Source organism: Ceratotherium simum, chromosome 24, assembly GCF_057802395.1.
Source record: "Ceratotherium simum simum isolate JZ-2026a chromosome 24, ASM5780239v1, whole genome shotgun sequence".
NCBI lineage: Eukaryota > Metazoa > Chordata > Mammalia > Perissodactyla > Rhinocerotidae > Ceratotherium > Ceratotherium simum.
This window is the reverse complement of record NC_141923.1, coordinates 45,062,324-45,086,686: the sequence shown is the minus strand read 5'-3', so window position 1 is coordinate 45,086,686 and position 24,363 is coordinate 45,062,324. Positions and strand designations below refer to the sequence as shown.

General features: G+C 38.2%; 1 protein-coding gene across 1 annotated transcript in view; it reads left to right on the top strand.

The window, feature by feature from the left end:
- The window catches only part of LOC101406192 (disks large-associated protein 5-like), a 33,429-nt gene extending 9,066 nt beyond the window's left edge, over nucleotides 1-24,363 (top strand). Inside the window, 11 exon segments of the mRNA XM_087447777.1 lie at nucleotides 7,594-7,675; nucleotides 7,767-7,883; nucleotides 8,653-8,723; nucleotides 10,679-10,950; nucleotides 11,933-11,966; nucleotides 11,968-12,061; nucleotides 12,458-12,596; nucleotides 14,504-14,589; nucleotides 15,317-15,477; nucleotides 21,236-21,328; nucleotides 24,124-24,363. Of these exon segments, the coding sequence (XP_087303903.1) occupies nucleotides 7,594-7,675; nucleotides 7,767-7,883; nucleotides 8,653-8,723; nucleotides 10,679-10,950; nucleotides 11,933-11,966; nucleotides 11,968-12,061; nucleotides 12,458-12,596; nucleotides 14,504-14,589; nucleotides 15,317-15,477; nucleotides 21,236-21,328; nucleotides 24,124-24,348 (1,374 nt within the window). The 3' untranslated portion in view covers nucleotides 24,349-24,363.

Below are 24,363 nucleotides of genomic sequence, written 5' to 3'. Positions count from 1 at the left end.
AGATACTATTCTGATTTTAGGTCATGATTATTTTAGGTTAGAATGTATCATAAACGTTGCACAGTTAAAGTTGATAGAAAGGACAATAATTTTGCAGACCTGTACTGATAAGTACAAACTTAAAAATGTTTCTTTAACTGGGAAGATTGTGTCCTTCTGATGGTCAAAACCTCAACTAAAAGAACTGTGCTTTCTTTGCCAATTTCATTATGTAGTTGAACCTAGAAGTGTTTAAATATAACATAGAGAGGCTGGCTCAGTGGCATAGTTGTTACGTTCACACAATCTGCTTCGGTGGCCCAGGGTTTGCAGGTTCAGATCCTGGGCACAGACCTATGCACCGCTTATTAAGCCATGCTGTGGCAGGTGTCCCACATATAAAAAGTAGAGGATGATGGGCCCAGATGTTAACCTGGGGCCAATCTTCCTCAGAAAAAAGAGGAGGATGGGGCCAGCCCGGTGGCGCAAGTGGTTAAGTGTGCGCGCTCCACTGCGGCGGCCCCGGGTACACCGGTTCGGATCCTGGGCGCCCACCGATGCACCGCTTGGCAAGCCGTGCTGTGGAGGCTTCCCATATAAAGTGGAGGAAGATGGGCATGGACCTTAGCCCAGGGCCAGTCTTCCTCAGCAAAAAAAGAGGAGGATTGGCAGATGTTAGCACATTGCTGATCATCCTCACCAAAAAAAAAAAAAGAAAAGAAAAAAGAGGAGGATTGGCAACAGGTGTTAGCTCAGGGTTAATCTTCCTCACCAAAAAAAAAAAAAAATCCCATAGAAATTCAATAACTCATTTTGCTCCAGAGGTTCTCTCTGTTTCCTTCTATCTCTATCTTGTTTGTTGAAACTACCAGCATGATTTATGAATTTGTTAAAAGGAACAATTACCCCCAGTCAATCTCTGTTAGGAAACGTATATTTCCGAAGACCCTACATCAGAAGAGCCTAATTAGTAATTTTGGAAAAATAGCATAAGTAGACTACGTTATTTATTTATGAATATCATTTCCATTTTTTCTAATTAAAAATACTTTAACAACAATAGCAGGTTTGATCTATACAGAGGATTACAGTTTTCAGGACATTTTCACATACATTATTTCCATGTCATCCTATCAACTCTACGAAATATGTATGTAGATAGATATATCATTACCATGGTTTGTATATGGGAAAACTAAGGTTCAGAGCCACCATTTGCCCAAAGATAAACATCCAGTAAGTATTATGGCTAAGACTGAAATCCAGCATCAACTCTTCACCAGGAATTTTTCATTTTACTGTAATAAAATGAGACAACACTATACACCTAAACCCCTCTCCCCTGACTATATATGTGCATTTTTATCAATTAAATATGGAGGTTGTTTTCTTGTGTCAAAACATGATTATCCTATTGAAATTTGAAAGAGTAAAGCCACATTTCCATTTAGACAACCTTCTCTGAATGAGATCATCCCACATATCTTAGGAAAAGTAGCTCTTCAATCAGGAAAACAGAACTGTGCAGGCCAGCTCTAGGAAGGTAGACAGGTCTTGTCTAGACCTGTAGGAGCAGACTCTGGGTGGTGGGCTTAATAGATATGCCCAAAATATGACGGGAGGCAAGAAGGTGAAGAGGGAAAAATTATGCAAGATCTCTTTATTTCTGGGTTCCCTTGGGTCTGCACCAGGTCTGTAGCAAATCAGATTATCTTCTGTGCTTCTCACACTGGAAAACACCTAATCACAGGATAATTATGGGGCTCCCTCCTGAAACATTTACCTCCACCGAAGATTTTGGGAATAAAATGCAACTTTAATATTAAAATAAATTCCATATAGACTTCACATTTTATGAAGAAAAATGCATCAATGTGGTTTTTAAGGAAAACATGCAAGTTTGACTAACTTTAGAATGTGATGGACCACTTTGCTGCCTCAGACCACTGAAGATACCACGAACTCTTCTACCCTTAGGTCTCCTCAATGGAAGACGTTTAAGAAATACAGCACGACAGGTATTTTCCTTTTATAATCCCCTAGCACTTAAAAAACTCCTGTTTGAAATAAACCAGCCTTGTTTCAGTTACAAGGAATCAATGGACCAACCATGTGGACTAAAGACTCCTAAGGGATGATATATTTCAGGGAGATTAAGTAGGTGCTGCACAGACCAGCTGCCACCACTTATAGTGGGAACCTTAGAGGCTCTAGGCGTTATTTTTAGTAAGGAAGATTGCATTCTTTATGCATGCTTTCCTTCCTATATTGAATTTTACGATGAACCGAGTTGGAGGAAGAACCTCTTAGCTTGAACTTATTGTCTATAAACCCATTTGGGCCTGGTGTTTCCTTTATGGGAAGATTTGTAACCACGGTTTTAACTTCTTTAATTAGTTGTAGGACTATTTAAGATTTTTGTTGAATTTATCCATTAATTTAAGTTTTTAAAATTGGCATATTGCTCTTGATGGTATTCTCTTCTTATCTTTTTAATTCTTTATCTGTAATTATGGCTCTGTTGTGGATTGCCAAAAATGGCTCCCAATGAATCATTCCTCCCTGTGCACACTCCCCTTTGAATGTGACTTTGCTACTCGTCCCATCAGGATTCAAGCCCCTTGAATCTGGGCTGGCCCTGTGATTTGCAATGACAGATAGAATGAGGTAGAAGTGACATTCTGGGACTTCCAATTTGAGGTCTTCCACATACGCCAAGAAGAAACCCAGCTACCATGTCAAAAAGTCCAAGCGAGTCTGCTGGAGAGAGACCAAAAGGAGAATCTGCTGGAGAATGAGACTAACCATGTAGAGAGAATGGCCCCACTTGATGGCAAGCAACATGGTCCCACAAAGATGAATGAGACTATCTTGGATCCTCTCACTCCAGTGGAAGAATGAGATGAGAGAATTAGAAAAGAGATCCCTACCCATCCCAGTCAGTACCTTGACTTTCGAGCCAACCCAGCTGAGAACACAGACATGAGGCAGAGATGAATTGTCCCACTGACATCTGCCCAAATTCCTGACCCATTGAATCAAGAGCAAAAAAGTGGTTGTTGTTTTACTCTACAAATTTTGGGATGATTTCTTATGCTGCAATAGATAACCAATATAGTCTGCTTTGTGTATTCTCATTCATGATATTGTTTATGTCTTCTTTTTTTGATCAATCTTGCTAGAGTTTCCTCTATTTTAATTATTTCAAAGAATGAAGTTTTAACTTTGTTGATTTTCCTATGGTATCTTTACTTTATATTTCACTGCTTTCTCTTCTTTCTTTTATTATCTCTTTCTATTTTCTTTGAATTTACTCTGTTATTATTTTTCTAATTTCTTAAGAGAGACACATATCTCACTAATTTTAAGACTTTCTTCTTTTCTAATATAAGCACTTAAAATTTCTTTCAAAGCGCCTGTTTTGCCGTATCCCACAAGTTTTGATTTGCTTTTTCATTATCTTTTAGTTTTAGACATTTGAATTTTCCATCATAAGTTCTTCTTAAACCCAGAATTTATTAAACAGGGATTTTAAATTAACGTTTTTGCTCTAAATTTCTCACTTTATTGGGTCTATGAAGTTTGTTGAAGCTTTCTTCATGGCCTAGAGTGTGATCATTTGTCACTCTTCCACGTGAGCTTAAGGACAACACGTATTCTCTGTTGAGTGTTCCTTTGGTCAAGTTGGTCAGTCGTTTTGTTCAGACTCTCCATATATCATTGATAAATTGTGTCTGTTTGGTCAATCAATACTGAGAGAGGTGTGTTCAATCACAATAATGGTGGATTTACCAATTTTTTTCTGTAGTTCTGTAAATTTTTGCTTCATCAATTGTGAGGGTATTTTGTTAGATGCATACATGTTTCAAATCACTGTAGCTTTGTGAATAGAATCTTTTATCTTTGCACCATGACCTTCTCCATTCCTAACAATGTACCAGCTTTCTTTTGGAAAACTATTTGGCAATTTCTGAAAAAGTTAAGCACACCCAGAATGACCCAGAAATACCACACCTATATTTCCCCAAGAGAAATAAAACATGCCTACAAAAAAGACTTGCACAAGAATGTTTATAGCAACTGTTGACCTTAAGCAAACAGAGAGCTAGTTGTTTCTCCAGCAAAAATGGGTTTATTCAGGACCAACAAACAATTGCAATTCGAAGCCTGCAGCCTTGGCAAGCCATGTGCAAGTTCCTAGCAGCAAGGGGAGGAGAAACTCTTTTATGGAAGGAAGAGGAAGTTAGGAGGGCTATTAAAAACAAAGAGTCCAGAGGTGGAGTAGCATCTCACTGGCTGAGTTGTGACAGTCTCTCATTGGCTGAGCTTCCTGGTCAAGAAGAGGAAGTCTGTCTTCTTCCTGTTGGGCTCTGCTATGGAGGCAGGTTGTGAGAGCTTCCCTTTTTCACCACTGGACTGGAATTTAATGAAGTTTCTGTTTATTAATTTCCACACAACTTTATTCATGGTAGCTAAAAACTGAAACAATCCAAATGTCCATCAACAGGTGAGTGGATAAACAAAGTATTCAATGGGATACTTTTCAGCAATAAAAACAACTAACTCCTGATTCACACAACAGTAGGGATGGATGTTGAGGTACTTTCCTTCTATACCCAAGTGAATGTTGCATCTGGGTTTACCCTGGGCTTGAGATTCTAGTCTGGAAAGGGACGAATTTATAGGTAGGAAGACCAGCTGTGAGATTGTCGTGATAGAATAGGTGAGAAAGGATAAGTGGACTGGGGCAGAGGGTTTAAAAGGAAGAAATAGGGGTAAGACATCTTAGGAGATAAATTTGACAGGTGACCAAGTAGACAGTGAGGGGTGAAGGAAATTGAAGAGTCAGAGATAAGATCATTCTGAAGATAAATCAGTTTGAGCAACCATATAAATTGTGCTGCTGCTAAAAGAGATGTGGAAGGCAAGAAAAGGAACATGCCTATGTGGGTGCTTATTAATAACACTTTTTCTTTTTTTTTTCTTTAAGCTTGTTTGGGCCACCTGGATAAGATAGTTGGGAACAAAAATTTGAAAATCAGGATGGAGATCCACGCTGAGCTGTGAATTCAGGATATGCTATTGGGAGTATGGCTGGGTGTTTAAGCTGTAGGACTAAATGAGACCACCCAATAAAGACATATAAATTATGAAAGAGTGAGGTCTAGAGAACACCTTCAGGTGGGCAGGAGTCAGGGACCAGTGATAGGTCAGGGTGGCAGGAGAACTAGAACAGGACAGAAGCTGAAGGAGGGGTGATCTAAAGAAGAGAATGATCGATGAGTCAAGAGGGATGAAGTTTGAACACAGGCAGTTGGATCTGTAAATTAGGTAGTCACTGGTGATCTGCTGTTTTCACGATATAGTCTCTCGTTGGCTGTGTATTCATTCCTGGTCTAAACAAGAATTGAATAACAAAAGCTTGAGATATTGCCTGTTTTTCTTTGCTTCCTGAATCTCGTTAATTTATTTGACAGACCTTTGATTACTCTTAGGATAATGTGGAAGAGACCAAAATTAGTAGAATACAGCTCAAGGTGGAAAGATATAGATACATATGGTCTATATATGTTAGAGGAGGGCGAGATTGTACATGTTTGGAGGAACATCAGAGAAGACCTCTTGGAAGGAGTGAGATTTAATCTGGCTTCTCAACATTATGTAGGATACCAATCATTGGTCTAAAGTGTAAACAGCTATTTACAAACTGTTATATGTAGGGGGAAAAGACACACATTGTTGCATTAAATAATAGTTGTTTTTTATTCTACTTAGACAGTAGCCACTGCCGAATTTTGTTTCTTTCGTGCAGTCTGGAAAAAAGCCTCATTTCTTTAGCACTAGATTTTCCCTGAGATTTGGAGAAGCAAATGGGTCCTAATCTAGAGGAGAAGTCTGGATGTGCCTCTTAAGGAACTTTAGAGTTGATAAATATCTTACCACTTTTAATCAGTCCTTCTCTTGCTAGATTTCTTCCCCATTTTGTGATCAGGTCTCCATTTTCTTATTGACAGTGGACACATGCCTAATCATTAGATTTGAAGGCAAATTGTCAAAGCTAGGAAAGTAAGCTGTGCAGTATCTTTTCATAAGTAGAAAAGTCCTAACACTCTAGTCTGTTCCTCTGCCCCCTCCAAATAATGTCCAGCTGCTCATATTAATGAGGATTCTAATACCCGGAAAATATAGTCTGAGATTTCTTCTTTCTCCTCCTGAGAAACATGAGTAAGTTTTGAAGCTATTAAGCATAATTTAATCAAGCCAGAACCATAAAAAATAGTAATTTAAGTTAGCAAGTATCTTTTTGCCATAAATGATTGAGGGTTAAATGATTAAGGGTAAAATTTAACTTTAAAATGAAAACTTTATTTTATAATGAAACATGAAAGTAAATTTTGTCAGTTCATTCTTTTTCAAACTTGATCTTCTTTTTTATCTTCTTTTTCTATAACTTGATCTTTTAAGACTATTCCATCTTGCATGGATGACAAGGTCAGAGGCCAAAGACCAGATGGAGCTGACTGGGGTGTAGTTGACAGTTGGTAGACAATTGTCACTACAATGACAAATTGTACTTTTTTTCTCGGAGTCAGTAAATTCATTTTAAATCTAATATCAGCTTCAAGCATAGTGATTATTTTACTAGAGTTAATAGTACCAAAATCCCCGTTATTTTTATGGTAACAGAGCAGTTTTGGCTAGGTGCTAAGGAAACACTCACTCAAAATATTCATTGCCCAAACATCCCTTATGACACCTATACCAACTCTGTGTGTCACACTCTTTGTTTGTTTACTGGGCTTCTTTTGTGCCTCCATGTCACTATAAAATGCTGATAGGGATATAAAGCACATAGGGTGGGGTGATAAACTTATGGGTCTTCAGAACACCATTATGGATAAACTTTTTAGGAGGCTTACTAAAATAAAGTGAAGTGGGCAAGGAGGGAAATAGTATGCCTCTTTACCAGGTGAGAAAGCTACGTTGCATGTATTCAATAAATTTTGAGTCACTACCATGTTCCTCTAGGCTCTAGGATATAGTAGTGAATAAAACAAAATTCCTTGTTTTCATGGAGCTTACATGTGAGATAAGCAATAAAAAAAGACAAATATATGGTATGCTGATGGTCATAATTATTATGGAGGAGGTAAAAACCAAGAGAAGGGAGATGGGGAGTATGGAAGTCGGTGCAGGGTGGGCTTCTGATGGGGTCTGGCTGAGATGATGGCATTTTGAAGGAAGTCTTCAAGGAAGTGGGAGAGTGAACTATGGGAAGAGTTTTCTATCCAGGAGAAGAGTGCTCTACACAAAATTCAAAAGTCTTGAAGTGAAACACGCTGGTATGTTTAAGGACTCTCAGATTATAGTCTGCTGTTTTTAATAGCTCAGGCCATTAGCACTTTCCAAATTCTAGGATTCTAAAAAAGCTTGCAAGGAAATTTATATAATGGAAAACTTTTTTCTTCATCTCATTTTATTTGCAGTGGTGGATTTTTTGCTGGATCATTTACAATAGCCAGATTTCAGATGAGGGGTCAATTTACAGATTAAAAGTGTGGTCGTTTGATTCATTATGCAATTAAATCACATAGCACCTAATCTTTTAAATAGGTTGGTCATGGGAGTGATGTTCGGGCAGCCCAATCTGGGCAAAGACAAACTTCCGAAAAGAAAGTGGACGGTGAGAGAAAAGGTAGGAATATTAGCCAGTATGCTAAGTTCTGATGCTGCCACAACAATAACTTAGTAATTACAGAAAGCATCTAATTTGCTTGTCCCCGCAGCCGGGCAGTCCGCAGCGCCCACGTCCGCGAGAGTGACGAGGTCAACGACCGCAGCGGCAAAGCGCCCCGGAGCAGCCTCGCCCGCCGGCGCCGGCGCCGCGGCGGCCGCCACGCGCGGTGAGACCGGCTCTTGATCGGTGGCGGAAGCAGAATGTTGGGGGCCCTCGGGTTTCCTGTGTTCGGTTTTTAAAATCATCATGTGTTCTTGGAGTAGGAGAGGAGGAAACGGGAGATTCCACTTCCTGAAGACAGGTTCTGTGCCCCGCCATCCAGTTGGCACACACACTGAGGGCGCTCAAACGGTGAAGCGTCTGAGTTGGTGTGAGCGGTGCTTCGAAGTGAAAATTAACGGCCCCAATAAGTTACAGTCAGTCCATTTGGTGGAATATGATGTAACCATTTAAGAATAACGTTGTGAAAGAACAGTTCATGACATGGTTCAGAATATATTAAGTGGGCAAAGAAAACAGGTCAAATTCTGAACAGTATGACCACAATCCTAAAATATATATGTGAATATGTGAACAGAGGAAAAAACTGGGAAAACACCCTAAAGTGTCAACAGTGATGGTTTCTGAATAATATCATCTTGGGTGATTTTTTTGGATTGTTGTTTCTGAGCTTTTCTTTACCTAGTTTTCTATAAAAAATATGCATTTACTGTTCAGAGATAAAAGGTAAAATACCTTTTGTTTTGAACACAGGTGGCCTGTACTTGGCAGGAAAGTTCATCTGTTTTTATCCTATTTAAAACTGAGTTTTAATCATAAAATCCTTTGAGACATACATTCCTGTTCTTGCCTTTTTTCCTTTCCCAAATTACCTAGTACTTTTAATGCAGAATTTTCTATCTGGTCAAAATGGATCTATTTTGTTTTTATTTTAGATAGTGGGACAGAAAGAAAGGCACCAAATCAAGGAAGACCTGCCAAAAAGATAGAAAAAAAACCTGGAAAGGTAGAGTATAATCATCTATTTATTTCTAGATACTTTGAAAATCTCATTGCTACGTTCATGAAGCTGAAATTAAACACACAGAACTGCTTCAAGAGGTTGACCTACATGTGTGTGAAAACCTCTTGAACCATAAAGAGGCATCAAGAGGATTTCCTGTTATTGTTTTTTCAGGTGTCTTGTCCCCAGAGCTTTATAAGTAGAGAAAGTGTAATTTGGCTAACAGAAGAGAGAGAAATAAAAACACAGCTGATGGAAGCCTTCAGATGAGAATTAGTGAAGAGATAGTGTGGAGCAGGGTGCAATACATTGACTTTGGATTCAGTTAGGCCTCAGTTTGCATATTGTCTCGCTTTTGATTAGCTGTATAATCTTGGGCAAGTTATGAGTTTGTTTTCCTACCTGTAACATATAGTACCTACATAGAGTAGTTTTAAGAATTAAATAACATAATGTTTCTGATAGCATCTAGCATAGTGCCTGGTAGAGTCTTCAAAGAAGAGCCACCAAGTCGAGGACCCAATCTCTTGATTTATAATCCATGCCACAATTCCTTAGCCTTAAAAAAAAAAGTTATGACACGTGTAAGAAACCTGGCTGGATTCTTACTTAAAATCAGACATAGATCCTCCAAGGAAGGCAGTACAGGGTGAATCTTCAACAGACAAGCAGCTAGATCTCGTAGCTCCTCCCTTGAGACTCATTTTCTCCTTAGGGATTATAACTAGTTTCTACCTTCCCTGCCACATGGGCCTGAGGGACAGGGTTACTCTTAAACTCTTGTCCAGGTAGAAATACTCTGCTTTCAATTCATATCTCATTAAAAATCAGAAACATAGAAACCTCTAAAAATTGTGTTTAAATGAGTGGGTTAAATGGGCGAAGGTGGTGAAAAGGTACAAACTTGCAATTATAAAATAAGTCAGTCCTGGGGATGTAATGTACTGCATAGTGACTACAGTTAACAATATTGTGTTGTGTATTTGGAAGTTGCTAAGAGAGTAGATCATAAAAGTTCTCATCACAAGAAAAAAAATTTGTAACTGTGTGTGGTGATGGATGTTAACTAGACTTACTGTGGTGAACATTTCACAATGTACAAATATTGAATCATTATGTTGTATACCTGAAACTAATGTAATGTTATATGCCAATTATATTGCAAAAAAAAATACCAAGTAACAAATTGACTTGAGGAAGAAAATATGCTTCACATTTTATATGGTTAATCTTACTGTGTCACATTGGAAAATATTTTGGCTCTGGGGCCTGCCCCGTGGCATAGTGGTTAAGTTCATGAGCTCCGCTTCAGTGGCCCAGGGTTCACAGGTTCAGATCCTGAGTGTGGACCAATGCACTGCTTATCGAGCTGTGCTGTGGCAGGCATCCCACATAAAATAGAGGAAGATGGGCACAGATTTCAGCACAGGGCCAATATTCCTCAGCAAAAAGAAGAGGATTGGTAACAGATGTTAGCTCAGGGCTAATCTTCCTCACACATGAACAACTATTTTTGCTCATATGATAAAGTTCTTTATAATAATCCATGGTTATTAAAAAAAAGGATTTGGTCCTTGACAATACTAGTCATCCAATAAACATTGGATTTCTAATTCTCAAACCTTTGTAATTATCAACATCATTTAAGTAAAAAGATATGTATTTGTTAGGTGAGTAAATTTTTCCACCTTAGTTTTCATATATTTTAATTTGTTGTAATACATAAAACCTATTATTTGGTTTTTGTAATAAGCATTGGTTCTCGCTCTCTCTGGACCATAGCGATGGTTTATGTCACTGGTGTTCTGATTCCATGTATACATTTAATTCTACTTGTTTTTGTCTTTAAATTGTGTACATGGGACATATCTCTTAACTTTCACATTTTCAGGCATGAAAAATTGGTGAAATATATTCCCAGAAGAGAGGTTCTCACTCTGCTGTTTATTCACATCTAGGTCATTTGTTTGAAAGCTGATAGTGAAGAAAATACTTTGGAGTCACAAACCAGTGAGACAAGTGGAATGGATGAAAATGGAGTCTTATCAAAAATGGAAAAGTTACTCAAGACAAATACTGCAAAAATGAAAGGGAAGCAATCGTTCGCCCCTGAAGCTTTTGTGTTTCACCCACCAGATGATCTGAAGACCTATCGATTAACGCCTGTGACTCCCAGAAGTATGAATTCTTTGACACCCAGATACACCTGGAGTCCTTTAAAAACAGAAATGTAAGGGGCCGGCCCAGTGGCGCAAGCGTGCTCCCCTGCAGTGGCCCGGGGTTCGCCGGTTGGGATCCTGGGTGCGTACCGACGCACCGCTTAGCAAGCCATACTGTGGCGGCGTCCCATATAAAGTAGAGGAAGATGGTCATGGATGTTAGCCCAGGGCCAGTCTTCCTCAGCAAAAAGAGGAGGATTGGCAAATGTTAGCTCAGGGCTAATCTTCCTCACAAAAAAAAAAACAGAAATGTAAGAATGTAATGTTGATAATGAATTCCTTGCTAAGATGGATAACAAATTCCTTTCTTAGATTTGCTTAAGTTATTTAGTTAGGAAACTATGTTCATTGTAAATCATGAAAATTTGATCTTTCAAAAAATTCTTCAGAAGGCTACAATAATGTACTTGACAGGTTTGATATTTTCTATGCATTGTTATTATTATTATTTTCATGATTCAATTTGTGGTTTTTTTGCTTTTAACAAGTGACTTTATTTATAACACTTAGAAATAAATTTTTAGAAAGAAGAAATTGCTATACTGTTGCTCAGACCTGGTTTGGATTTTTTTGTTTGTTTGTGTTTTTTTACTGAGTATTACTTTAGAAAAACTACCTCTAAAGACAAAATGATTAACTTGTAAAGTGGGGAGAAAAAAATCAGTTTGAATCTTTAAAAGAAATGGCAAGGTCGTTTTTGCAAAGCCTGGCTGGTGGCATATTTACTAGAAACTGCTCAGCAGCATCAGAGACTCCTCAGTGTTTACATCCATTAAGAGATCTACAAATCTGTGGATCTCATCACAATTAGTAAAGGTGGACATTCCCACTGTAGGTGTTTACATTTTTTATCCTCCAGAATAGACACATTAAAAAAAATAGAAACATTTCTATTTTATCCCAGATTTGTAAAAAGCACCATAATTTTGAAATCCTTCAATTAGATAAGTGGGGTTCATGTTTCATGAAGGATATTTTTGCTATAGTTTTTAGTGATAAGACTCAAGAAGCAACAAAAGAAATTTTGTTTACAGAAAGGTAAAAGTTTCTCTGCCCAGACAGTACATCAAGATTCAAGTAAATTACAGTGTCCTTTGGGTTCTCTAACAGCTGGGGATACAGGTGTGGTATTTCAACGAAATTTTTACTTGCTTTTCTGGATTGTGCTTTATCAGAGATTCTTTAGAGCCCTTTTTGCCATATAGCTCACCATATAGTTCAGGGATGTGACCTCAGGGTCAGAAGAGACGGAACGCATGGGGAGGGGATATCTGGAGACAGAGCTGGAATGAGGAAGACAGACTGAGAAGGGGGGACGTAAATGTAAATTTGAAGAGGTGAAGAATATTGAGAGACACTTTAGAGGACATCTGATGAATGAAATCATTGAGGCAGAAATAAAATTTTTAAATTCAACATTGAAAAAATTGAAGGATTTAACAAATTTATCTTGTGGGGGATGTCATTTTAGGAGTTGCTGCTTTGAAATTTATATGTAATGTTTTCTTTAATCTATAGAATATGTCTTAAATAGAAATGAAACTGCTACTAAAAATGTAGATGGCCTTCCAATAAAAGAAGTCCTATCACTTGAAGTAAATGAAGATCAGAAATCCCAGTCGCAACATAACGTGCTGTATTTCAGGATCGTGCATTTGTTCCTAGCGTAAGAATTTTGTATTAATGTCTATATATTTAAAACCAAAATCAAACTATTTTTATCCTTAATATAATACTTAGATGAATTAGGAGGAAGCTGACTTTGGGTGATTTTATTTATCTTTTTTATTTTATCTTTTTATTTATCTTTATCTTTTAAATTTTAATTTTTTTCAATAGCTAGTACATTCATGTGGTTCCTAATTTAAAAGGTAGAAAAAGGTACAAGTGAGAAGTCTTTTTCCCGTTTCTGCTTCCAACCCCCTAGTTCCAACCTTCCACAGAGGCAAGTGTTGTTCATTTCTTGTGAATACTTCCAGAGATAGATAATGCATACACAGATAAACATATTTTTCTTTTTTTAATGTAAACAATAGCATACTAACCTGTTTTCTTCTAATAGTAAATGCAGGAGATATTCCATTGTAGTACTTCAAAGAACTTGCTCATGTTGTTTTGTGTGTGTGTGTTTTTCAATGGCCACATTGTATCCAATTATGTGGCTAGACCACAGTTTACTTAATAAATCCCTGTTGCTGGTTTTTTACATTGGGTTCAGTCTATTACTATTACAGTCAAGCCTGCAAAGAACAACCTTGTATGCTTTTCAATTCTCTCCTGTGCAAATATATAAAGACCTCAATTTACATTCCCTCCAGCAAAGTATGGGAGTTCCTATTTTCTCATACCTTTTTTCCCCCCACAAAGAAACTAAGTTAATGTTAATTTTATAAAGGAAGTTTAGAGTGAGATGGTGGGAGGCTCCTTCACCCACTAAATCCTGAGATAGGATTATGTTTCTCCAACTATGAAGACTGAATATTAACATCCTGTTTGGGGAACCTCAGCTGTGTCACCTAAATGCCTTGGACACAGATCCGAGGACTGCATTTGGAGAAACGCCCCAACACTCCACGTCACACCGGAAATGGTCACATACTATTATTCTTGAGTGAATGTAGCAAGGAAATTCTCATACCTTTTCCAATGCAGTATTAACAATTTTTTTGAGCTTTGCCAATCAAATAGATGAGAAATATAGTCCATTGTGTTGTTTGAGATATTGAGATCATAAGCAATTTACCCAACTAAATAACGTCAGGTCTAAGCTGGGTCTCATTTCTCATAATTAAGTTGTTCTCTCTTATGCCATTAGATTTAAACAGCTAAATTTTTCTTCTAGGAAGCAAAAACTATCCTCAGTTTCTCCTGCTGGGGTGCTTTTTATAAAGAAACAAGTTAAATTTCCCTTAGGCCGGGGTTTCTCAACCGGCACTTCTGACATTTTAGATTGGATAATTCTCGCTGTGGGGCCGTCCTCTGCAGTGTAGGATGTTTTGTGGCATCCCAGGCCAGTAGCACTCCTCTAGTTCGTGACAATCACAAATGCTCTCGACGTTGCCAGATGTCCCCTGGGGGCAAAAATTGACCCGTGCGGAGAACCACTGTCTTTGGACAAGCAAAGCCTGGTAACTAGAATCTGGGAGGCCCTAACACGGTAATTCCAGACTCACAGGTTTTAGCTTCAACTGACTCTTGGCAGTTGGGTTGTCTTAGTTCCATGGACAATAACAGAGAACTAATAACAGGACTCAGGCATGTCTGGTTCTTTCTGTTCAGCCTCTGAAAAATAAGAACAGAAAGAACAAGAAATATTAGCTTGAAAAGTGGCTCTTGGCATTAACTCTCCACATTAGCTTTAGGTGCAGAGGGACAGACATGTATAGGGTATCAACTTGTGTTTATGGATTATAATATATCACAGTATGAACTTTTTATATATTTTATGAAAAATAATTAAGCATCAATTCTGGAAAATTACTATTGTATAAGTGTCATATTGCTAATACTTAGATATTAGTATGAGAAACATTTGTAAAACTGAAATGTATGTCATAATTTTAGAAACATTCTTCAGTCAGAAACTGAAGAATTAACCTCTCACTACCTTGAGTGGGAAAGGAAACTTGAATTGGACATTCCAGGTGAAGGTGAGGGAACGTTATATTTTTTATGTCTAGCTTTGTTTATTTTAATATGGTTACATTTATCTGAAACATGAAAATCTAGCGTTGTCCAACTTTATAGTTTTGTTATTCAAAATAGCAAGACTTTTTCATATCTCCACATATGTTCGCTAATATATCTGCTAAAGTGGTACATGACTTAAAAGAAGTAATTAGAATATTAGCCATCATTCCTGAGAGTCTGACATTTGCCGATTTTATTAGATTTTTTTATGACTTTTTGAGTGACATCTATATCTACTATTGTTTAATTATACAAAAATATTTTCTGAATGAAAATTACCTAGATAAATATGGAACAGATTTTCTGAAAAAGTGCTTAATCTTATTTGAGGAAGCTGTTTAGAAAAAATCATTTGTGTGCTGTGTGAAGTCCTTAGATACTGATGTACAGTGAGTTGTTTGAGGTTGAATTCTTATAAAATACAAGGAGAGTAGAATGCTGTTTACTATGTAGCAACATGTATGAGAATGAATGTTGCTACTTTTTACTGGGAATAGAAGCAGATAGTTAATGCTCAGTATTTGTATGACAAAGTTTTGCAGTAGATGTTTTTTGTTGTGCTTTAAGGTAAGCGTTTGATTCTGTAAGCCCTAGGATATTTGGGGTGAGGTCGTTTTATCACTGCTTGGCTTGCAACCAAGGTCCTGTTTGGTTCTTTAACTTTTAAAAATCTCATATTTCCTTTAGCCAAAGGTCTTATTCGCATCGCTGTTGGTCAAACAAGACTCCTTATGAAAGAAAGGTTCAAACAGTTTGAAGGACTGGTGGACGATTGTGAATATAAACGAAGTGAAAAGGATACCACCTGCGCCGATCTAGATGGCTTTTGGGATATGGTTCGCTTTCAGGTATGTGGTCAAGTGTTTGGAATGGATTAACTTTTGAGTCTCATGTTTTTGAAAATGAGGTAACGGTAGTAAAACGGGGGTCATAGTAGCTGCTTAGGCACCTGTGATATTAAAGGAGATATTAGCCCCTTTATAAACTATAAAGCACTGTCTACATTTTGTGACTGATGTCCCCTCCTCCCTCATATTGTCTGGGTAATTTCTATATGGGTTGGAAATTGACATTCTGTTCAACTGTTGGCTGGTCTGCAGTGATTCCACGTGTGAGAAAATGACTACACTGAGTCTTCAGCAGTTGGGTCCATCCAGCAGTTACTGTTCTTACCGAGTGCCGGGCATTGTATGAGGAGCTGATAGATAAGGCACACTCTCTACCCCAGAGGAGTTTCTGGTTTTATTAGTCAGACATAACACGTAATTCCAATCTAGTGTAGAAACTGCTGTGATAGAGGGAATTACTAGAAAGGTCAGTAAAGGTGTGGGAGGAGATGACGCTTTCTAACTTTTTGAGCTAATTTTAGAAATAAGCATATAAAATACTATTTCAAGAACCAGTAGCCAACAATCATTAGACATTTGAGGAAAGCCTGAAACCTGAAAGGAAGAGGCCAAAGCAAACAGGAAGAAAGCCATTTGGGTGGAGGAAATGGGGCTAATACACGAAGAAAAGAACTTTAAAAGCAAGTATTAACATTCTCAAAGAGACCAGACGTTTCTTCTGCCAAATAAGGACAGCTATTAAAAAAAGAACATTCAGAGAATAGCAAAAATAGCTCTTTGAAGTTAAAAACTATGAGAGCAGAAATGTAAGATTCAATAGAAAGATGTAATATGAAGTTGAGATCTCCCATAAAACAGAGCAAAGAGAGATAAAATAGGAGAGACTACATAAGAAAATTAAGTGGACGGTCTAGGAAGTATAATATCCAAATAATAGGAATTCCGGAAAAAGAGAACAGAAAACATAGTGGAGAGGAAATGATCAATGAAATAGTTTAAAATTTTTTCCCGGAACTGGGGGACCTGAATTCCAGATTGAAGTGCCTAACACTGTGAATCAGAGAAGACGCACACCAATGCACAATTAAATATGATTGTGCAACTCTTGGGATGAAGAGAAAAATCTAGAAACTTCCAGAGAGGAAAAACAAGTTTCATACAAAGGGTCAAGAATCAGAATAGCCCTGGGTTTCTCAAGAGCAACATCGAAAGCTGGGAGAACAGTGCCCTCCAACTTCTCAGGGAAAATCACTCTCAGCCTGGCGTTCTAGACCAACCAATCAAGTGTGAGGGTGGAAAGGCGTTTTTCAGACACACACAGTCTCAAGGGTTACCACCCGTGCACCCTGTCTCAGGAAACTGAGGATGGACCTCACAGACATGAGGGAGTAAGCCAAGAAAGGGGAGGGGTGGGGCTGATCCCCAGAAAGCGTCTAAGGGAATTGCGGCCGAGGTGCGTGAAGAAGGTGGGCAGCAAGAGCAGGAAACCGTGGTTCAGACACGAGCCGGGGAAGGGGCGCTGCAAGAGCCTGTCTCTGGGAGGCTGAGCTGAATAGAAGACCTGATTGGTCTGTTTTTCTATTTGTATTAAGAGGAGATTTACACTTACTGTGCAGAGTTTAGAGGTGACTTGATGATAGACACATAGAGAAACTGAGCAAACAAAAAGCAAAACAATTATTAAGTCCAGAGAGAAAAGTGAAGAAACACAATTTCTCAGAAATTATATGGCCCAGATGTGAATAGTGTTTATGTAGTCTTAATATAAGCATTACTTTATGACCAGTTGTCATAGTAATGAGTTGGTTCACTAGCATCCTTCAGTGGTGACCAATTAATTTTATGTTTTTTAGTATCATTATTAATTTATGGATTTAAAGATATTTGTGTTTGCATTGTTTACAGTTATTATCTTTATTGATGCTCGTTTCCCAGCTTTGGCCAGTGGGAGCCTCTTCAAGTTGGTTCCTGGGGTCTTTATTTATTTATTTTAGAGAGCTATATTGAGGTATCATCTACAGATTATAAAATTTACCTGTTCTAAGTGTAAAATTCAATGACTTTTAGTAAATTTACAGAGTTGTGCCACCATCACCACAATCCAAATTTAGAAAATTTTTATCACCACAAAAAGAACCCTCTTACCTGTTTTTGGTCAACTCCCATTCCCACTCCCAGCCCCAAGCAACCACTAATCTACTTACTATCTCTGTAGATTTTCCTTTTCTGGACATTTCATACTAAACAGAATCATATAATATCTGGCCTTTTGTATCTGGCTTCTTTCACTTAGCGTGATGTTTTTGCGGTTCCTCCGTGTTGTAGCGTGTATCTGTATTTTGCTCCTTTTCATGACTGAGTAGTGTTTCATTGTATGGATATATCACTCTTTGTTCACCAGTTGATGGACATATAGATTGTTTCCACTATTTGATGATTATGAATAATCTATGAATACTCACTTAAATCTTCTCGTGGACATGTTTTAATTTCTCTTGGGTAGGTATTGCTGAGTCATATGGTAAATTTATGTTTAACTTTTTTTTTAATAAATTTTATTTTATTTATTTATTTTTTTGTGAGGAGATCAGCCCTGTGCTAACATCTGCCAATCCTCCTCTTTTTTTTTTTTTTTTTGCTGAGGAAGACTGGCCCTAGGCTAAGATCAGTGCCCATCTTCCTCCACTTTATATGGGACGCTGCCACAGCATGGCTTGACAAGCAGTGCCTTGGGCGCGCCTGGGATCCGAACCAGCAAACCCCAGGCCGCCGCAGCAGAGCGCGAGCACTTAACTGCTTGCACCACCAAGCCGGCTCCTATGTTTAACTTTTTGAGCAACTGCCCCACTGTTTTCCAAAGTGATGACACCATTTCCAAAGTCCCACCAGCATGTGTGAGAGTTCCTGCTGCTCCGCATCATCACGAGTGCTTGTTACTGTCTTTTCTAGTGTAGCCATCCTACTGAGTGTGAAGTTTCTTACTGTGGTTTTGATCTGGGTTTCCGTAGTGAGTAATGATCAGCATCTTATCTTGTGCTTGTTATCCATTCATATGTCTTCTTTGGCGAAATGTCTATTCAAATCTTTTGCTATTTTTAATTGGGTTAGTCTTTTTATTATTGAGTTGTAAGTGTTCTTTGTATATTCTAGATACAAGTCCTTTATCAGAAATATTTGCAAATATTTTCTCCCAGTTTGTGGCTTGTTTTTTTAATTTTCTTAATGGTACCTTTTGAAATACAAAAATTTCTAATTTTGATGAAGTTTGATTTATCAATTTTTTTTTAATGTTATGATTTTGGCATCATTTCTAAGAACTCTTTTTGCCTAACCACAGGTCACAGATGTTATCTCTTATGTTTTCCTCTAAAAGTGTTATAATTTTAGCTCTTACACTTAGATCTATGATCCATTTAAGGTTCATGTTTTTTTTAAGTAAGTTGTGATTAATTTTCTTTTATTTATTTATTTATTTTGCTGGGAAAGATTCACCGAGCTAAGATCTGTTGCAATCTTCCTCTCTTTTTTTTTCCTCCCCAAAGCCCCAGTACATAATTGTACATTCTAGTTATAAGTTCTTCTAGTTCTTTTACATGAGCTGCCACCACAGCATGGCTACTGACAGACAAGTGGTATGGTTCTGCCCTCAGGAACCAAACCTGGGCCACTGAAGCAGAGTGTGCTGGACTTTAACACTAGGCCATGAGGGCTGGCTCTGGAGTTCATTTTTGTGTATGGTGTAGGTAAGAGTCTAAATTCATCTTTTTTCTTGCAGACATCCAATTTTCTCAGTACTGTTTGTTGAAAAAGACTATCATTTCCTCATTGAATTGCATTGGCACTTTTGTTGAAAATCAATTGGCCATAAGTGCAATCCTGAGTCTTTTTGACATTTAAATTTTATTTGAGAGAGAGAGATTGAGAATACATATTTATATAAATGCATAGTGAGGGGACTCAAAGCATATTTACCAAACTGTTGACAGTGGTTACCACTTTGGAGGAGACTGGAAATACCAGAAGAATGGGAATGTATGATTCCTGCTAAGTATACTATTTTAATCCTTTAAAATGAGATTGTGGTGGGGTTTGCCCAGTGGCATAGTGGTTAAGTTTGGCACACTCCACTTCAGCAGCCCGGGGATCTCAGGGTCGGATTCTGGGTGTGGACCTACACTACTCATCAAGCCATGCTGTGGCATCATCCCACATACAAAATAGAAGAAGACTGGCACAGATGTTAACTCACCAAAAAAATAAATAAATAAATAAAAATAAAATGAGATTGTGTCAAGAGAAAGAGAAGGCAAGCTACAGACTGGGAGAAAATTTTACAAAAGACATATCTGATAAAGGACTGTTCTCCAAAATATACAAAGAATTCTTAAAACTCAACAATGAGAAAACAAACAATTTGATTTAAAAATGGGCAAAAGACCTGAACAGACACTTCACCAAATAAGATAGATAGATGGCAATAAGTATATGAAAAGATAAAATGCTCAACATCATATGTCATTAGGGAATTGCCAATTAAAACTATGGTGAGGGCCGGCCCCGTGGCTTAGCGGTTAAGTGCGCGCGCGCTCCGCTGCTGGCGGCCCGGGGTTCAGATCCCGGGCGCGCACCGACGCACCGCTTCTCCAGCCATGCTGAGGCTGCGTCCCACATACAGCAACTAGAAGGATGTGCAACTATGACATACAACTATCTACTGGGGCTTTGGGGGGAAAAAATAAAAATAAATAAAATCTTTAAAAAAAAAAAAAAAAAAACTATGGTGAGATCCCACTACACACCTATTAGAAAGGCAAAAATCCAAACCACTGACAGCACCAAATGCTGGTGAGGATGTGGAGCAACAGGAACTCTCATTGGTTGCTGATGGGAATGCAGAATGGTGCAGCCACTCTGGAAGACAGTTTGGCAGTTTCTTACAAAACTCAACATACTCTTACCATAGGATCCAGCAACCATGTTCCTTGCTATTTACCCAAATGAGTTGAAAACATATGTCCAGGGCCGGCCTCGTGGCTTAGCGGTTAAGTGTGCGCACTCCGCTGCTGGCGGCCCGGGGTTTGGATCTGGGCGCGCACTGACGCACTGCTTCTCTGGCCATGCTGAGGCCACATCCCAAATACAGCAACTAGAAGGATGTGCAGCTATGACATACAACTATCTACTGGGGCTTTGGGGGAAAAAAGAGGAGGAGGATTGGCAATAGATGTTAGCTCAGAGCCAGTCTTCCTCAGCAAAAAGAGGAGGATTAGCATGGATGTTAGCTCAGGGCCGATCTTCCTCACAAAAGAAAAAAAAAAAGAAAACATATGTCCACACAAAAATGTATACACAGATGTTTATAGCAGCTTTATTCATAATTCCCAGGACTTGGAAGCAACGAATATGTTCCTCAGTAGGAGAATGAATAAATAAACTGTAAAAAATAAAAAAAAGAGATTGTGTTTACATTGTATAATTTAGGATATCTCTCCTACCATGTTAGTGATCAAAAATAATTTAGGGGAGTTATTCATATATGACATCCCTTATGTGGATTTTTGAGGTTTATAAGACCAGAAATAACAATGAATGAACCATAAGAATTCTTGATTTGAATACTAAATTGAGAATGACTTAGTCTAATTTTATCTCACCAGTCCAAGTCACTGTCAATTGTTTTTGAAGCTTCAGTTCGTTAGTTTGTATATTTAATATGATTAGCATTAATCTGATAAACTTGTGCTTTATTTATTAACAGATACAGGATATACACCAAAAATTCAACAATTTGACCAAACTTGAGGAGTGTGGATGGGAGAACGATAATAATACAAGCAAAAAAGTCTTTCAGGTAAATTTGTGGGTTTCTAATAGAGACTCTTTTACTTTAATGAATTTAAGCTTTAGAAACATTTATCTTCAGATTGTTCATCATTTTACAAAATATTTCATATATTACTTAAATGTCCTGATTGTCTTTGAAGAAAGAGTAAGGAAATGATCAACACAAAATTCAGGATGGTTATTTCTGGAGGGAGGGAGGGAGGGGCTAGGATTGCATTTGGTTACCCTGAGAGCTTCTGAGTTGCTAAATAGTGGATATGTGTGTGTGTTTTATTCTTTAAACTGTGCTTTTACATTTTTTGTGATAATAACAGCAGTAGTACATAATTTATATAATGCTTAGTATGTGCCAAATATGGTTCCCAGTACTTTACACGTATTAACTCATTTAATGTGAGGTGGGTGCTGTTATCCCCAGGTGGGGAATCTGAGGCCCAGGAAGATTAAATCCTTTGCCCATGGTAGAGCTGAGTTTCTCATTCCAGAATGTTCTTAACCCATAGGCTATGCCATCTCTCTGTTTCATATACTCTCTTGTGTGATATATTTCAACATGAAAGAAATTTTTAAGTAGAAAAGAGGAACGATGACTCTTAGAATATCTCTCTTCTCCCCTATATTTTATCATGTAAAATTTCCTATTTTCTCTGTAAAATTGGCTTTGTTAACGTGATAGATTCCATTCTTATCTATTCATAGTAATTTTTTTTCCTAGAAATATTTTAACTCCATATTTTTGGTTCAGATGGATACTTCTCAACCACTTTGGAGCCTTACCAGTTTTTCTTTTAGGTTTTAGAAAAATGCCTGTTGTTATAAAACCAGGTTTCTAAATTGGCACTTTATTATGCTATGCAATCCAAATAAAAACTCTATTTTGAATCCTATCTTAGGAGTTTAATATGTTCGAGTATTAAAAGAACGTTATTGTAAGATTATTTTACTAATGAAGTCTCATGACAAGGACCCTGAGGACAGTGATGAAATTGAGTGAGTGAGTTTCAGATTCATGAAGCGGGAAGGATGCTCGAACATTTTGAAGCTGCTGTGGGCATTTCTTACTGAGTGCTTAGTCCTGGAAACATAATATCATCAGTGACGCAGACAGTGGCTGTATCAGTATCTCATTTTATCAGAGCCTTGTAATTCTGCCCCTTATCACCAGGTGTCTCTCTCCTACTTTATTTTATAGGCCACTCTTAAGATTATTGAACAAATAAAATCAAACTAATCTTTTACCTATACTTTGGTACCATTCCCCCAGACCTCTTATTCATTGACCTCTCATTCCATCAGTTAGCCTTGTTTTCTCTCTTTTCCATCAGTTTTTAGACATGTTGAAGGGTCTTATCTTTGTTTACATTTAAAAAAAAAAAAAAAAACAGCTAACCCTGTGATGTCCACCTCTCGCTCCAGTTATCTGTGCCCCGTTGCCATCCTTCTCCCCAGTCACGGACAAGCCTCCTGAGAAAGTCGTCTAGACTGTCTTTACTATTTTGATTCCCACTTACCTCCCCAACTCACTGCAGTTCAGCCTCGCCCCTCTCCTCACCTCTAGAACAGTTGTCACCAAGGTTATTGATCCACTAGTTGAGAGGTTATTAGACACTTATGAATTATAAAATCTAATCCCTCTGCAGTATTAAAGACAGTCTACTTGCTCTTTTGTGGAATTACTTCCTACTGATTTTCCTCCTCTGTGCCCATTCTCTAATCATGTTTGCAAGTTTGTTTTTCCAGTTATCCCTTCAATTTTTTGTGATATTCAGACTTCCTACCTCAACTCTCATCTCTCCTTCCATATTCTTCCTGTGCAATCTTACTCACCTTGTGATGATTCTCAAATCTGTATTTCAAATCACACTTATTGCCAAGCCCTAGTTCTATATATCCTGACTCAGTATACCTTCAAATCTATATATCCCAAACTGAAATCATCTCCACACACCCCGGTGTTTCCCTGTCTCAGAGAATGGCGTTACCATCCCACCAGCTGTCCAAGATAGAAACCTCGGTATCTTCTTTGGTTCCTTCCTTTCTCTATTTCCCCGTCTCCACCCCACACACACCCAATACGCTAAGTCCTCTCGATTCTACCTCTTAAATATCTCTTCACTTTTTTCCACTTCTTCCTCAATTTAACTACCATCATCTTTTCCCAGGATCACTGCAGTAGTCTCCTTCCTAATTGGCTTGTAACCCTCCAGTCCATTCTCCAGGCTGTAGCCAGAGTGGTCTTTCTAAAACCCAAATCCAGTAATGTTAATCTCCTGATTAAAACTCATCAGTAGTCTCTATTCCTTTGTCCTCTGTATAAACGCAGCTCCTGACAATGGTTACATGCGAGGGACTTTATAATCTGGCTGGTGCTCATCTCTTGTCAACTCCTTTATGCCTTCCTTCACTTCTGGTTTGGCAAACAAGCTGTTCTCTCTTCCTAGCCCTTTCCTCACCCCAACCATTAGCCTGGCTCGCTGTGATTTCAGCTTAGGTGCTGCTTCCTGTAAGTCTTTCTTGACACCTCTGAAGAATGATTTAGGTGTTATTCTTGTCTGCTGCTACAGCCCTCTGAATTCCCCTCTAACATGGCGTTTATCCTCATCTAGCTCATCCACTGTGAAGCCGTGAGCTCCTCGAGGGCAGGGACTTTGTCCTTTCCCTTTGCCCCCAGCATTTGTAGCACATACTAGGAACTTGATAAGTATAAGCTTAATGTGTGAAATATTTTATGTATGCTTGATTTGTTTCTCACGTAGGATGGTAACAAGTCGCTTTGGTAAGTGTCATAATTTCTCTTCGCAGAAACAAGTTGTCTCGGGTATAGCAAGTAAACCGAAACAGGACGATGGCGGGAGAATGGCAGCTAGAAATCGCCTCGCTGCTGTAAAAAAGGCGATGAGAGAGAGGGGTCAGCGGAAAGAGCAGGCTGAGGCAGCAGCCTCTGCAGCGCCCAAGGAAGTTGATCAAATAGTGTTTGACGGTGGATTTTTCAGAATTAAAAGTCCTGTTAAATCATTCTCAGGTTAGTTTTTCTGCTGAGAC